General features: G+C 35.6%; 1 protein-coding gene across 1 annotated transcript; it reads right to left on the reverse strand.

The window, feature by feature from the left end:
- Window positions 1–3348: 3348 nt before the first annotated feature.
- LOC139849569 (uncharacterized) lies at window positions 3349–16280 on the reverse strand. Its single transcript, XM_071839207.1, has 7 exons — window positions 15961–16280; window positions 15253–15799; window positions 12900–15178; window positions 6452–6523; window positions 6352–6355; window positions 3518–3762; window positions 3349–3376 (listed from the first exon to the last, which is right to left on the reverse strand). The coding sequence occupies exons 1-7, from the start codon at window positions 16278–16280 to the stop codon at window positions 3349–3351; spliced, it is 3495 nt and encodes a 1164-aa protein (XP_071695308.1).
- Between the last annotated feature and the right edge of the window lie 1419 nt (window positions 16281–17699).

The raw sequence follows: 17699 nt of genomic DNA on the forward strand, positions 1-17699 counted from the left end.
TGAATGATTGCACTGTCAACTGTGGGCTATCGACTGTGGATAATAACATTGGACAATTAAAATGAATTAAAATATTGATTATAACATATGAAACTAAACAATTCTTCAAGTTTGCCACTTGATTTCATCTTAAACCCCATTTGTATCTTGACGATTATAATCTGTGTTCAAACCTTTCATGATTCTTGAAAACACATCAATCGAGAGAATGAACCAACCGCACTTCATCTACAGAAGAAAAGATTGATACATATAGTTATGCACCTGAAAAGCACTCGGAACCAGAGTAAACGTTTAACACGTATCTGTGCTAGCTCTTTTGGCATTGTTATTACCGAAAATAACCTTGCAATCCCTTTTCAAAGTAGCGAATTTTGTCACAGCTCCAGCAACACAACTTCGATTTTCGTTCGAAACAAACTTATTATAACCTTGACATATATATTCGTGCTCTTTTATTGTTACCAAGGGACCTTTTATATTCCACCATATTACCATCAGTGTTTAATCATCTAAAAACACAATTCTCTTAAAACCACCTCGGATTGATAACCAACGATTCAGATATGGCTACATTAAATAGAAAACAGCAATTTTGTAGATAGCATAAATGGCCAAGAGTTTGATGATAAAGAATGGAGTGTTAGGAACGCTCGATAGAAAATCTGAGTTCTGAAAAGTGAATTGAGCAAACTACGAAGGAGTCTCTGAACAAATCACAAGGACTAAACTTGTACATTAAGAATTCTGATGATTCTATTTCTGATGAAATCTTTAGCGAATACCTTGCTTCTGACTCCAAACTCTTGCGGACAAATTTTCTTCACCATCCTTCGATATTAGAAATCCCAAGATATCATCGTATCTTACATTATAAATATCCTCCATATTTCTGAAGATATTTTCATAACTATTCTTATCTGAAATCATTAATCTCTTCGTGCTATCCGTGTTACATCATATAGAAACTGTTAGTTTCTATATTCTGTAAACTTTTGAGCTTAAAATATGAATGTTATTGAAGTAATGTTGGGAACTGATGCATGAATTAGTATAATATAATGACACTTGATCAACGTGATTATATTACAGTAAGTCATGCTGAGTTTCTAAATGGAACATGATGATTCACAGATTATAACATCATCATGTGTCATGCTACATAACTCTTTCATTCTGCTTAACTTCTGAACATATCAAGAAAGTATATTCTTGATAGTTCTATTCTTAGTGATTCTGGTAATTTGACAAATCAAATCGTGCTATAATGTTCTTTCTTGATTAGAACATTAAATTCATTCAAAACTCCATATCTACGAACTACGGACCATTACCAGAGATGTCCAATCGTAAAAAGAAGAAACGAAGGGACAAAGCTCCAAAAGAAATAGAAAATTGGAGTATAAATCGCAGCAAAATAGGAGAGAGCATTAACTGTGGATGTCAATGATTATGGAAAGGTAGAAGCAGAGACCTTGAAGTATAAGAGAAAATATAAAGCCCAAAAACAACACGGAAGTTACAAACCATGGATATTAATACGAATAGCAATATAAAGACACGGTAGAGTTAAGAATAGTATTCCTCCAAGGTAAAAGTAGAAGTAAGCAGATTCTTCTGGTGGAAGTTGGAAAAGGAGAATGATTGTTACGATAGTAAGGGTGAGGACAAGGATTAGAACTGGATTAAGCATTTTCACAATCTTTTGGATATATGAACTAAGAAAGAAAGTAGAAGAATGGTGAGAATAATGGAACGGAAGAGCTTAATTTATAATGGAAATATCAGACAGAGTAATCAAGGCAGATCACCGTATTTAATTATAGAGATCTTAATTTCCATAAATCCCGAAGAATCAAATCTTTTAGATTTCGAAGATTTTTCTTCAAATTCCTTGAATTCCGAAATTCAACCCTCTACGTCAAAAGTTAAGACGCATCTTATTTTCTAAATTCAAACCTGACTACGTCAAAAGTCAAGAAGAATCTTATTTTTCCAGTTCACTATTTTGTGATAGCTTCACTCGTACTCTTCGAATAATCGAATTATCTTACTTATATTATGCAATGGTGATAAAATTTTATCAACTCATATTCGTCATGAAAACATTTTTATTGTTAGCCATGACCACCTCACTCAAATTTCGGGACGAAATTTCTTTAACGGGTAGGTACTGTGACGACCCGGGAATTTCCGACTAAATTTAAACTTAACCTTTGAATGATTTTCGACACGCTAAACAAAGTCTATTTAATTGAATCTCAAAAGGTTTGAATTATTTTCATACATTCATGTAACCTTCGACTGTTCCCGATGATTCACGAACCATTACTTGTAAATATGTGTATATGTAAATATATATATATATATATATATATATATATATATATATATATATATATATATATATATATATATATATATATATATATATATATATATATATATATATATATATATATATATATAATGACATGAATATTAATAAACTATTATATATATTTATTGTTATAAATAAATATGTAAAGTAAAATATATTGTGATAAAAACTATTATTTTATATATAATAAATGTATATTACTTGTATATATATTATTTAATATATATTTAATTGTGTAGTAAATTTTGTTATTTAAAACTGTTTATATATATACATAGTGTATATTAAATATGATTACTTTTGAGCTTAAATGGTAAATGTCTGTAACACTCGGTTGATGTTTCGTTAGTTTTAATATAGATATATTACATGTTCATGAAGATTTAAAATAAAAGTTGGACTGTAAATCGATTACGAAGATTTTAGATTTGACAAAAAAATATCTTTACCTTTTTAGTTTAAATTTTAGTACTCCGTACATATTAATTGAAACAGAAAATAAATAATTAGTGAACCTTTTTGATCAGGTTTCAATCATTTAATGACCAGAATAAATAAATGGACTTAATTTAAAAATTTAGGATTTTTAGGAACACTTTTATATTTTAACTGTTTAGCAATGGACACGAATTAATATCCAAGTGAACTGTCGGTACAAATAAATCATTTGATGGCTGCTTCACTGTGTAAATGGGGTTCAAATGATTGATTTCAAATAATTAATATTATATTTAATTAATAGATAAAGAATTCTTATATCTAATCTTATATCTATACTTACACACTTACATATGAGTAAACTGAACCATAAAACCATCTCCATTCGCCACCACTGAAACCTTCTTCCACCATCGTCACCAAGAACCACCGGCTACCACCGATGGAGATCACCACCATGACCACCATCAATATTTTTCTTCTTCTTCATTAACTACATCACCAAACCACCAAGAACTCCATCGGTACTACTACTTTCTATTCTTGTTTTGATGCCGCCTGCAACAGTCACCATAAAAACCCATTAACCACCATCTCCAAACCGCCATCGTCCTCATCACCTCTACCTCTCTCTCTCTCATCTTTCTCTCTCTCTCACAGCCACCACAACTATCTTCCGACGCCTCAAACCAACATCACCTTCGATTTATCTGTTTATCTGTTTCATCTTCATGAACACAACCAACAACCCTAAACAATCGTAAACCACCATCACTCTCACCACCATCGTGGATTGCAGCTGCTACTATCTTTGTATATGGGTTTCTGTCGAGCAAGAACAACCCAAAACCGAATCCATCACCACCACCCAAACACAGATGCTCATGTATTTCTTGTTTACTGTTGTGAACATAATCACCATCATCAATCTCCTTTGCTGTATCCTATTTTGTATCCGAACAAGATCACCAAACAACACCATTTTTTTTGATTTATTACTACTACTGTATGCTTTCTGTTGAATATCAAACCCAATTATTAAATTGTGAACGAATTGAGGAATGAAGATGATGATAAACCGTGGGGAAGACGATGAACAGTGAAACCGTAAAGATGATTATGATGATGATCGACGGTGGATTGATATGATGATGATGATAGTTGATGAATGGTGATCGTGATGATGTTAATATACTGAGATGGTACGTGATGACGTTGAGATGATAATAATGGAATGATAAGATGATGAATACCGCTATGAATATGAAGATGATTATGGAAACCATGTGAATATGTCGATGATGATGAAGCTCCTGCGCGTGCCTGTTGGACGATCACCATAGTCCGTTATAATTTTTTCTTCCTGCTCCAATCGATGAACAATCGATCGAAGGTTTATATTTTGTTTTATTATTTGATTTAATTGTTTTCTTATTGCTTCGTGTTTTATTTTTTTACCGAACCCTTTTTATTTAGTGGATCAACTGCACTCTCTTGGATCACACAATGTTGGGCCGTGGACTTGATTCAATTTTGGGCCTAGAGCTGGACTGCAATTCGGAACAGACAACATTAAATAAAATTTAAAACGGAAACTAAAATAGAAAAGTAGAAACAGAGGAACGGTTAAGGGAGTTTGCGGTTAAGCGAGAGGTCTCGAGTTCGAGCCCGGTCGGGGGCGTTTATTTTTTTAAAGGCCTATTAACATTGAGGTAGCCTTTTCAATTATTATTATTATTATTATTATTATTATTTAATAGATATATTTAATTAAATTATTAATGAAACATATAAATTATTAAAATAACAATTATATCACTAATAACATGTAAATTTGTTCGATTTCAATTATATGTGTTAATAGATATACAATTGATATAGGTTAGTGAATCCGAGGCCAACCCTGCATCGTTTAATATCGTCATGTGTATTTTTACTACAAAATACAATACTGTGAGCTTCATTACTCCCCTTTTAAATGCTTTTGCAATATATATTTTTGGGACTGAGAATACATGCGCTGCTTTTATAAATGTTTTACGAAATAGACACAAGTAATCGAAACTACATTATATGGTTGAATTATCGAAATCGAATATGCCCCTTTTTATTAAGTCTGGTAATCTAAGAATTAGGGAACAGACACCCTAATTGACGCGAATCCTAAAGATAGATCTATCGGGCCCAACAAGCCCCATCCAAAGTACCGGATGCTTTAGTACTTCGAAATTTATATCATGTCCGAAGGAGGATCCCGGAATGATGGAGATATTCTTATATGCATATTGTGAATGTCGGTTACCAGGTGTTCAATCCATATGAATGATATTTTTGTCTCTATGCATGGGACGTATGATTATGAGAAATGGAAGTATGAAATCTTGTGGTCTATTAAAATTATGAAATGATTCTTTATGATAAACTAATGAACTCACCAACCTTTTGGTTGACACTTTAAAGCATGTTTATTCTCAGGTACGAAAGAAATCTTTCGCTGTGCATTTGCTCATATTAGAGATATTACTTGGAGTCATTCATGACATATTTCAAAAGATGTTGCATTCGAGTCGTTGAGTTCATCAAGATTAATATTAAGTCAATTATATTTGGATATATTATGAAATGCTTTACATGCCTGTCAACTGTCGATGTAACGAAAGTTTGTCTTTTAAAAATGAATGCAATGTTTGTAAAATTTATCATATAGAGGTCAATTACCTCGCGATGTAATCAACTGTTGTGAATCGTTTGTAATCGATATGGACTTTGTCCGGATGGATTAGGACGGGTCCTTTCACTAATAGCTAAAACCTTAACATACGCTCGAAAAACACGATAATTATTATATATTACTTCTTCGAGCATTTTCCCTCCAAAATAAAAACATTTATCACAAAGTGTCTCTACTAAATGTTCATATTTTCATCCCATCTATAATATTCGTGAACAAAATTTTTTCAAAAAACGAAAAAAAAAAAGTTTTTGCTTCCCCCGCTTTCCCCCGATTGGTTACTACCCTCTTGATCCTACCACTATATATATATATATATATATATATATATATATATATATATATATATATATATATATATATATATATATATATATATATATTTCTGTGTGTATGTGAATTTGTAAATAAAAAAATCTTAAATTTATCATTGAACATTTTATTATGGGAAGTGCTATTTTCAAACACACTTTAAAATATCTACCATTATTTGACGCTATTTTATATAGATATATTTTTAAAAAAATTAACACAGCCTTAGTATATTATTAACTAGCCTTTAAGAGCCCGTGCGTTGCACGGAGGGCCCTATAAAGACTAAGTATAAATTTGGTAGTAACAGAATAAGTAGTAACTATATATATGTATGACTATGCTTCACTCTACATTACAAAACAGGTAATGAATATGTAACTGGTAACAATATCCACTTTAATTTACAATTTAGATAACATAAATCCAACTGTAAATGTTAACACGTTTGACAAAAAAGTTAAGCTGCAATTGGATCAAGTGTGCATACCAGCCTGAGTCTCAAGCATAGTCAACACAAAAAGCAAACATGAATGACTACAAAAGGTCAAATATACACTTTCAACATATTTTTATTAGTAACAATAGACCCTTTACCATCTCTACCATCATTGTAATTGTTATCATACCTTGCATTGAAAAGCCACACATTATCATTAAACCTGTAGTGAACCATCAAACCAAACCAAAACCCATAACAACAACTTTGTACCATAACAAAATATGGCAGCAATGTTGAAATAATAAGGTCAAATATGGGAGGCAATATTAGGTGAGTTCTATAGTCAACAAACACATGCAAAGTTGTGTTTTGAAGACTTTTGTGCACAAATTATTTACCATGATGCCATTATCTTCTACTATAAATACATGATCTTGCAAGCTTCAAAATGCATCCCAACACATTCTTCCTTCTTGTGTTCTAGTAGTCTAATAGAGAGTTTGTGAGATATATCTCCTAATTACAAGAGATATAAAACTTGGTACTTATCCTTGTAATTAGAGCGAAGTGTAATTCCTATTATTCATATTAGTGAAACATTTCTTTCTTTGCCCGTGGTTTTTACCCTATTGGGGTTTTCCACGTTAAATCTTGGTGTTTCTTTATTGTCATTATTTCAAGTATTACTAGCAGGTTTGCTATAATTCGGTGTCGCTTTTCTCAACAAGTGGTATCAGAGCTAAGGTCTAATATCTTGTGTGTATTAATCTACTTATCGTATGCTCTGTGGTTTCCACACTGGTGGACTTTCACATCAGAAAATAAGTAAGGTTATTTTCACTCGATAAAAGTTCTCAAGTACTATTTCTCGAAAAGTAGTATTGTCGAAAAGAAGATTGTAATTATAGCAATGTCTACAAAATTCGAAATTGAAAAGTTCAACGGGAGTAACTTCTCGTTATGGAAACTAAAGATGAAAGCTATCCTGAGAAAGGATAAGTGTTTGGCGGCCATCAGTGGACGTTCCGCCGAAGTCATTGATGAAAAATGGGAAGAGATGGACGGCCAGGCTATCGCAAATCTTCATCTGGCACTAGCAGATGGCGTTTTGTCTAGCATAGAAGAAAAGAAGACGGCGAAAGAGATTTGGGATCACCTCGTAAAATTGTACGAGACCAAATCACTCCACAACAAGATATTCCTTAAGAGGAAACTTTATGCGCTACGCATGAATGAATCTACTTCAGTTAATGAGCACATTAATTCTTTGAATACTCTATTTTCTCAACTCGCTTCGTTAAGTTGCAATATAGAGCCAAAAGAACGTGCTGAACTTTTACTTCAGAGTCTACCTGACTCGTATGATCAACTCATTATTAACTTAACCAATAATGTTCTCTCGGAGTATCTAGTCTATGATGAAGTTGCGGCTGCTATTCTAGAAGAAGAAAATCGGCGCAATAACAAGGAGGACAAACAGGCCGGTTCACGACAAGTGGAGGCCTTGGTGATGTCAGGAGGGAGATCAACGGAACGTGGCCCAAGTGGGAGTCACAATCATGGTAAACCGAAGTCTAAAAAGAAGAAGACCTATACATGCTACAATTGTGGCAAGAAAGGTCACTTGAAGAAGGATTGTCGGAGTTTAAATAACTCAAATCCTCAAGGAAATATTGCAAGCACTTCAAATGATGGGACTGCTTTGGTTAGTGAGGCAGTGGTAGCAAATGAAGGCAGAAAGACATTTGTTGATGTCTGGTTATTTGACTCGGGAGCTACTTTTCACATGACCCCTAGAAGAGAATGGTTCAAACAATATGAACGTATCTCAGGAGGATCTGTATACAGTTGCAATGATCATGAACTAAAGATCATTGGAATTGGAGATATCATTCTGAAGATGCACGATGGTACAGTTCGTACTATTCAAGGTGTACGACACGTGGAGGGTTTGAAGAAGAACTTATTGTCTTTAGGACAATTGGATGATCTTGGTTGTAAAATGGTGATACATGAGAAGATCATGATAATCAAGAAAGGCGCGGTTGTACTTATGAAAGGAGAAAAGGGGGGTGCTAATTTATACATTCTGAAAGGCGAGACGGTACAGGAATCGGAAGCATCTGTTGCTTTGAATAGTTCAAGTGATAAAGTTGCTATGACATGGCATCAAAAGCTTGGACACATGTCTGAGCAAGGTATGAAGATTCTTGTTGAAAGAAATCTTATTCCTGGTCTTACAAAGGTATCGCTACCTTTCTGTGAGCATTGTGTAATCAGCAAGCAACATCGCCTGAAGTTTAACACATCAAATTCTAGAAGTAAATTGATTCTAGAATTGGTTCACTCTGATGTGTGGCAAGCACCAGTTCAATCCCTAGGAGGAGCAAAGTATTTTGTATCATTTATTGATGATTACACTAGGAGATGTTGGGTGTACCCAATTAAGAGGAAAGCAGATGTGTTTGAAGTTTTTAAAGTTTACAAAGCGCGGGTTGAACTTGATTCTGGTAAAAAGATCAAGTGTTTAAGGACGGATAATGGAGGAGAATACACTGGTGATGAATTTGATAAGTTCTGCAAACAAGAAGGTATCAAAAGACAGTTCACGACGGCATACACTCCTCAACAAAATGGAGTGGCAGAGCGGATGAACAGAACCTTGTTAGATAGAACAAGGGCGATGTTGGCAACTGCAAGCTTGGGGAAATCATTCTGGGCAGAAGCGGTCAATACTGCCTGTTACATGATAAATCGGTCACCGTCAACTGCAATTGAGTTGAAGTCACCGATGGAGATGTGGACTGGAAAACCAGTTGATTATTCAGACCTTCATATATTTGGAAGTCCTGTGTACGCAATGTACAATTCTCAAGAAACGACAAAGTTGGATCCGAAGTCCAGAAAGTGTTTGTTCTTGGGGTATGCTGATGGAGTTAAGGGGTATCGCTTGTGGGACCCCACTGCCTACAAAGTAGTCATCAGCAGAGATGTTGTCTTTACAGAAGACAAAGATCTTGAAGATGTTAGCATTTCAAAAGAAACTATACCGATACAAGTGAGTAATGAATTTCATAAAGATTCTTCTGAAGCAGTACCAGAGCACGATGAAAATCAAGTAGTCGTTGATGAAGCTCCAGCGACTCGTATTTCTAATCGGGAAAGGAAACGTCCAGGGTGGCACTCGGATTATATTATGGAAAGCAATGTTGCATATTGTCTTCTAACAGAGGAAGGAGAGCCAACAACTCTTCGCGAGGCACTGAATCATTCAGATGCATCTCAGTGGATGACGGCTATGCAGGAAGAAATTGAAGCTCTTCATAAAAATAAAACATGGGAACTTGTGCCATTGCCAAAAGGTAGAAAACCTATTGGAAATAAATGGGTGTATAAGATCAAGCGAAATGGCGATGATCAAGTGGAGCGGTATCGTGCAAGACTGGTGGTTAAAGGATATGCTCAGAAAGAAGGTACGGACTTTAATGAAATATTTTCTCCTGTGGTTCGACTTACAACAATTCGAGTAGTTCTAGCGATGTGTGCTACATTTGATTTGCATCTAGAGCAGCTAGATGTGAAAACTGCATTTCTTCATGGAAATCTTGAAGAAGAAATTTATATGCTTCAACCAGAAGGTTTTGAACTACAAGGAAAAAAGAACTTGGTTTGCAGGTTAAAGAAATCTCTGTATGGTCTCAAACAGGCGCCGAGATGTTGGTACAAGAGATTTGATTCTTTCATAATGAGCCTTGAATATAACAGACTTTATGCAGACCCTTGTGCATATTTCAAGAGGTTTGGGGACAATGATTTTGTCATTTTGCTGTTATATGTAGACGACATGTTGGTTGCAGGCCCCAACAAAGATCGTATTAATAAGCTGAAGGCTCAATTAGCTAGGGAGTTTGAAATGAAAGACTTGGGTGCCGCAAACAAGATTCTAGGGATGCAAATTCACCGAGACAGAGATAATAGGAAGATTTGGCTTTCTCAAAAGAATTATTTGAAGAAAGTCTTGCAGCGCTTCAATATGCAAGATAGTAAGCCAATCTCAACCCCACTTCCTACTAATCTCAAGTTATCCTCCGTTATGTGTCCTAGCAGTGAATACGAGAGGAAAGAGATGTCTCGCGTACCGTATGCATCAGCAGTGGGAAGTTTAGTGTTCGCAATGATATGTACAAGACCAGACATTGCACATGCAGTGGGAGTAGTTAGTCGGTACATGGCGAATCCTGGTAAAGAGCATTGGAATGCGGTAAAAAGGATCCTTAAATATATCAAGGGAACCTTAGATGTTGCATTATGTTATGGGGAACCGAAATTTATTGTCAAAGGGTATGTTGATTCAGATTATGCAGGTGATATCGATAAAAGTAAATCTACCACTGCATATGTTTTCACACTTTGTGGTGGAATAGTAAGCTGGGTTTCAAAACTGCAGTCAGTTGTGGCGACGTCAACAACAGAGGCAGAATATGTAGTAGCTACTCAAGCTACTAAAGAGGCAGTATGGTTGAAGATGTTGTTGGAGGAACTCAGACACAAACAAAAGAATATCACTCTATTTTGTGACAACCAGAGTGCCTTGCATCTTGCAAGGAATCCGGCATTTCATTCAAAGACAAAGCATATACGAGTTCAGTATCACTTCCTTCGTGAGAAAGTGGAAGAAGGAACCGTGGATATGCAGAAAATTCATACTGACGACAATGTGGCCGATTTTCTAACAAAGTCAATCAACCGTGACAAGTTTATTTGGTGTCGATCCTCATGCGGCCTAGCAAAAACGTAAGCAACATCATTGGCAAGGAAGGATTATCGTGTGAAGATTGATTGAGCTTCAATCAAATCTTCAAGTGGGAGATTGTTGAAATAATAAGGTCAAATATGGGAGGCAATATTAGGTGAGTTCTATAGTCAACAAACACATGCAAAGTTGTGTTTTGAAGACTTTTGTGCACAAATTATTTACCATGATGTCATTCTCTTCTACTATAAATACATGATCTTGCAAGCTTCAAAATGCATCCCAACATATTCTTCCTTCTTGTGTTCTAGTAGTCTAATAGAGAGTTTGTGAGATATATCTCCTAATTACAAGAGATATAAAACTTGGTACTTATCCTTGTAATTAGAGCGAAGTGTAATTCCTATTATTCATATTAGTGAAACATTTCTTTCCTTGCCCGTGGTTTTTACCCTATTGGGGTTTTCCACGTTAAATCTTGGTGTTTCTTTATTGTCATTATTTCAAGTATTACTAGCAGGTTTGCTATAATTCGGTGTCGCTTTTCTCAACAAGCAAGTCAACCAAAACCCATTTTTCAAACTATAATTACTTAGAACCATATCTGACATATTCCAATTGCATTTTACATCTATATTAGAACACCATACAACATTAAGAAGAGGGTATGTCTTTCCTGTATGACACAAACTGACACAAAAATTTCCAATCATATTATTTCAACGTTATCATATTATTCAAACACCAAACTTTAAAAGATTCGCATACAATTAATATGTGGAAAGTAATGTGTGAATTTGTAATCAGTTACATGAAAGGCAAGTCATATGTGGAAAGATTGTTGGGTTGGGTTATCACTGTTAACATTTTGGCTATTTATTATTATGATTTGTTTAACAAAATGAGTTTCAACATACGATAAGTAATATATATTTAAACTATTAGATGAATGAGTTTTAGTGCTTCATCTATTTTAAAAGTTGTACATAGATAGAAGAAGGGTTATGCTATACCTCTGTCACTTCAAATAAAGGCTGGAAAATCACTACTTGTTCAGCCCCACGAAGTACGGCTATTAGTTAGTGTGTGAGTATAAACATTTTAGCAAATAAGTTTATGGAGAGTAACCAATAGCTATGCGTCATACGGTCCTACCACATTTCAATCACAAATCTACCCACATGCACTATATAAGTGTAAAAGATCCAAAGTTCAGTTATTCAAGATTTTTGAACTGACTGATATAAGTATTTAGTAAAATTGATTGCAATGTTTTAAGTATTTAAGTTTTATTGCTTTCCAAAAAAAAAAAAAAAAACTAAAGTATTTAAGTTTTATTACTCCAACTTTAAACCTTTTTGTTTCAACTTTCAACCTTAACACATCACCCAAAATCTATCTGCAACTTTTTGTTTCAACTTTCTACCTTAAACACATCACCCAAATTGCCTTATTTGCCAAATCACCTTACATTAAACATACAAGTAGAGCAATACTCACACCATACATATTTTTCTTCCTAAATGACAGTACTACAAAATTAATTGGTAGAAACAATAAGTCAATGGAAATATAGGTATATGCAGATGATGCATCACTGGAAATTAAAATTTTGCAGTGAAATTCACATACTTTTTTTTGAACTGCAGTAAATTTTATAAAGAAACTAGCAAATCGCTAGAAAAATTACAAAGAGTATAAAGGATTTTGAAGCCATGACGTCCAGTTTATTCTAGTTTTACAAAATCTAGAATATAACCAATTAAAACCGAAAACCACGATGGTATCAAAAACTGTGTTAGCTCGAATGAATGGGTCTATGAAGACAATACTATTCCGAAACCTCCAAATATTCCAAACGGCCGAAAGAAATATGACTCTGAGAATGATTCTTTGATGTCCCGTGATCGGTACTCCATCGACCCAAGCCCATATATCCTCCACCGAAGACCAATTTGGAAGAGACAAGCCGATCCACAATTGAACGCGATGCCAAATAAGAGAGGATGTAGAACAAAAAGCAAATAAATGATTGACACTTTCTGGGTCATTATTACAAAGCCCACATCGAAGGTTTTGAATATTGATGTTACGGAGCGCAAGATTATCTTTCGTCGGAAGCCGATTGATACGGAGACGCCAATTGAAAACATTGACTTTTAAAGGAACGTACTTGCACCAATAAGTTGGACGAGTAAAAGGTGCCAGTTCATGGGCATCAATTAAGCATCTAGCATGTGAAACAGAGAAGCATGCATTTGGACCATCCCAAATCCAATAATCCGGATCAATTGTTAGACTAAAATCGTTTAAGATGCTAAGGAGCTCGGTGAGCTGTTGTTGCTCGGCACCCCCTTTCGGAACATGACGCCATGACCATCGCCATTCGCCATTTAAGAATTTGAGAGCAATAGTCGAATGCGAGTGACAATCAAGAGCAAAAAGTCTAGGAAATCGCGTAGCCAGAATAGTGTCCCCAATCCATTGGTCAGTCCAAAATTTTGTGTCACACCCATCACCAATTTTTTTCGACATTCTTGATGGCACGATAGCATTTGAATCGTGTAACTGATCAATACACTTATTTATATTTAGCCACATACCAGGCGCTTCTTTATTGCTTGGAATGTTTCCATTGTGGCATGAACCATGAATGGCAAGAATGATTTTAGCCCAACAACTATCCTTGTTATTGAAAAATCTCCATTTCCATTTGTATAGGAGAGCACGATTTAGGGAAGCAAGGCTGTTTACGCCTAAACCTCCATGATCCAAAGGGTTCATAACCAAACGCCAATTAACCCAATGTATTTTATGCTCACTGTCTTTTCCACCCCAAAAAAATTTAGCTCGCAAGGCCTCAAGATGATTAATAATCTGTTTTGGAGCCTTAAAAATCGAAAAGAAATAAGTACCGAGGGAACCAAGTACCGATTTGATCAGTGTGAGACGTCCTCCAATAGAGATCATGTTTGCTTTCCATGATGATAACCGCTTCTTTGTTTTGTCAATAATATGCGACCAACTATCCACTCGACTCATATTTTGGCCGACCGGAATTCCAAGAAATGTAAAAGGAAAGCATGCGGCTTCACAACCTAAATCCGAAGCAAGACGAGCAATCTCATGCTGCGATACACCAACTCCAAACAACGAGGATTTATGAATATTAATTCTTAATCCTGAAACCGCATAAAAACAACCAAGAATGTATAACAGATTATGCACATTCGACTCCTTCCATTCACCTACAAAAAGAACATCATCGGCATACAAGTAAAGAGAAATCGAAACATGAGATTGCGCACTACCCACTTTAAGCCCGCAATAAAGGGAGGCATCAATAGCATCCTGAATCGCTGCATGGAGGCCTTCCATACCAATAATAAAGAGTAATGGTGATAAAGGATCGCCTTGACGGAGCCCTTTACCAATATCGAATTCCGAAGATGGACTGCCCTTTAGAAGAAGAGAAGCTTTGGACGAAGAGAGACATGCCCGAATCCAACTACTCCAAGTTGAATGAAATCCAAGAAATGACATCATCGAATAAATGTAATCCCAATGAATCGAGTCGAAAGCCTTCTCGAAATCTACCTTAAAAATCATCATCTTCTTTTTACGTTTTTTGCACCAACTTACAACCTCATTGATAACTAAGGGGCTATCAAGAATTTGACGACCCTTAATATAAGCAGTCTGTTCCGGGCTTATGACTTCATCAATCACCATAGAAAGCCTAATGGCAAGGAGTTTAGCAATGATCTTATACTGAATGCCAATGAGACTAATCGGTCTAAAATCTTGAACATGAATCGGGTTGTCTTTTTTTGGGATTAAAGAAAAGAAAGAGGAGTTACATCCTCTCGGTATCATGCACGAATCCTGAAAATCGTGAACTAAAGCAATAATATCAGTCTTCAGGAGGTCCCAGAAATGCTTTATGAACTTAAAGGAGAAACCGTCCGGGCCGGGAGATTTTTCACTACCGCAAGACCAAACAGCATCCTTGATTTCGTTGTTCGAAAACGGTGAGATAATAAAATTAGCGTTGTCTCTAGAAAGTAACTTGAGATGACGACTTTGATTGATAATCTGAGCATGCGCTGAAGGAGCAAATTTCTTTTTAAAAAATCGAAAGAAAGTTTCTTTTACCAGAGGAGGGTCGATAATCCAAAGCCCGTTAGACATGATACCTGCAACTTGCAATTTTTTTCGTTTTCTATTAAGATTTGCATGAAAAAAGTAGAATTTTCATCCCCCATTCCATGAATTAAACATTTGTTTTTTTTAGCCATGTTTGCTGCCTCCATTTGTTCAATAATAGCTAGGTCTTTTAGAGCACAAGATCTAGAAGTGGCCAAAGAGGAGTAATCAGAGTTCGAATCTAACTGAGCATCAATATCTGCAATTTTCTTAGTGAGCTCAATTTTGTTACGGTTAGAAGATGATCGAATATCCTTACTCCATGACTTCAGTGCAGCTTTTACATGTTTCAATTTATCTTTGAATCTAATTTGCGGATTTGAGCTAGCTCTTTGAGACAGATCATTCCATGCATCCTCGACCGTCTTGTCAAAATTTTCGAGATCAAACCAAGAGTGAAAAAGTTTAAATAGTGTCGGGCCATAATCGACAATGTCATTACATAGGAGAATGGGACAATGATCCGACCATAAGTTGGAGAGAATCTTGCCCGTAACATGAGGGAACACATCTACAATTCCATTAGATACCAAGAATCTATCAATTTTAGAACGTTGAGTGAAAGATTTATTCACTCTTGTAAAAGCCCTTCCTCCTAAAGGAATGTCAATGAGGCCTCCGTTAGCAATAAAATCATTAAAGTCAGCAGCTTCTAAATGATTGAAGTGAGTACCAAAGCGTTCATGTGAATATCTCACCGAATTAAAGTCGCCAAAAATGATAAAGTCGCCATCATTATTATCGATGAAAGAAAGAATGAAATTCCAAATATGCGCTTTTTCTGGCGTCTCGATTGAGGAGCATACACGTTAATTAAGAAACACGGAGAGTCCCTCTCAGAAAATCGACCCTCGACAATCAGCATATTATTGAAGGAAATTACTCTACTGCAATTAAAGCTGTTAGGGTCCCAAATGGTGAGAATACCACCTGAACGACCTCTAGCACAAGACGCAGCTACCTTAAAATTAAAATTTCCCCACAACGCTTTGACAGCAAAGTGGTTCAAAGTAGACATCTTAGTCTCTTGGATCCCAAGAATCGTAATCGCATGATCCTTGCATAACTTGCTAACCCATCTATGTTTAAAAAAAGATGTTACTCCGCCTCCAATATTCAACGATAATAAATTCATGAGATCAGTTTGCTACCTCTCATACCATAGATCACTTTCTGAATTTCATTAGGACAGTTCTTCATATCATAGCCCAATACCTCACCAAACTTGATGAAATCAATTTGCATGTTCAGATTATTATGCTCTCGTAAGGATGAAGCATTATATCCTTCAGCTCTACTAGATAGGGGGGAGTGAAAACGAACACCATTAAAACCAGGGGGTTTCGATAAAGATGAAGGAGATTGTTGCTTTGGGAGTTCATTATTTAAAGAAGTTGATGCGTCATCATTCAGTTTTGGGACATGTTCGAATACTTGTTCAGCTTGGGTCGAGTTATTAACACCTTTGTTCACTTCCTCATTTTTCTCAGAAAGGAAAGAGTCTGGGATCACTTCATCACTATTACCATCGAAATGTATAAAAGGGGATTCACTAACTTCAGAAACATGATCTTCTGATTCAGTAGGTGAGTTATCTTCTTCTGGTTCAAGAATTTCAGGAATCCAATTAGTAATTTCACGGACAAGAACTTGATACATTTTGTTTTTAACTTTAACCGAAATAGTATCATGAATATAATTCAAACGATCTGTTATAATGCAAAGCTTACCCATTCCATTTTTTCCTTCTCGTTTCAAGGAGAATGATTTAGAACCAAAAGAACGTGAAATTCTTTTGTATGATGCATCAGTCCAAGCGCAGGCTGGTAAGCCCATTAAATCAATCCACACAGCGCGATCTTTAACGACAAAAGAATCATCAAAGGTTCTGTAATCTTCCAAATAAGTTTGTATAACCTCGTTATTTTTAAAGTTAATCATGGATTCCTCATTAGAAAATACAGCATCTATCCAAGCACCACCGAGGTGATGATAATCCACGTCATTGAAACCTTCTAATAACCAAATTCTTTTAATAAAGGGAATAATGACGGGATCCTTCAGTTTCAGAAACAAAATAAAAGGAACATCTTTACTGGAACAAAGATCAACATCAGGGATGGTAATGTGCTTCGGTGTAACAATCTGAGGGGGTGTAACTTTATTCCCATGTAGTACATATGCATAAGAATTCATCTTAAGATCCGGAAAATCATTAAAATTAGGAATTCTAGTCGGATGGATGAATCCAGAGTCAGGATTACCTTGCGAGATAACAGACTTCTTAGGTAATTCATCTCTCCCAAAACGAGCAGGAGCCGCATATAAGTGGAAGCTTCCAATCCAGACCGCGGATAATCGAAGAGCCAACGATCTGACTGAATCGACGTGGAGAAATCTAACGAACGCAAAACGACATCCTTGTTTTGATAACTTT

Source organism: Rutidosis leptorrhynchoides, chromosome 5 (assembly GCF_046630445.1).
Source record: "Rutidosis leptorrhynchoides isolate AG116_Rl617_1_P2 chromosome 5, CSIRO_AGI_Rlap_v1, whole genome shotgun sequence".
Lineage (NCBI taxonomy): Eukaryota > Viridiplantae > Streptophyta > Magnoliopsida > Asterales > Asteraceae > Rutidosis > Rutidosis leptorrhynchoides.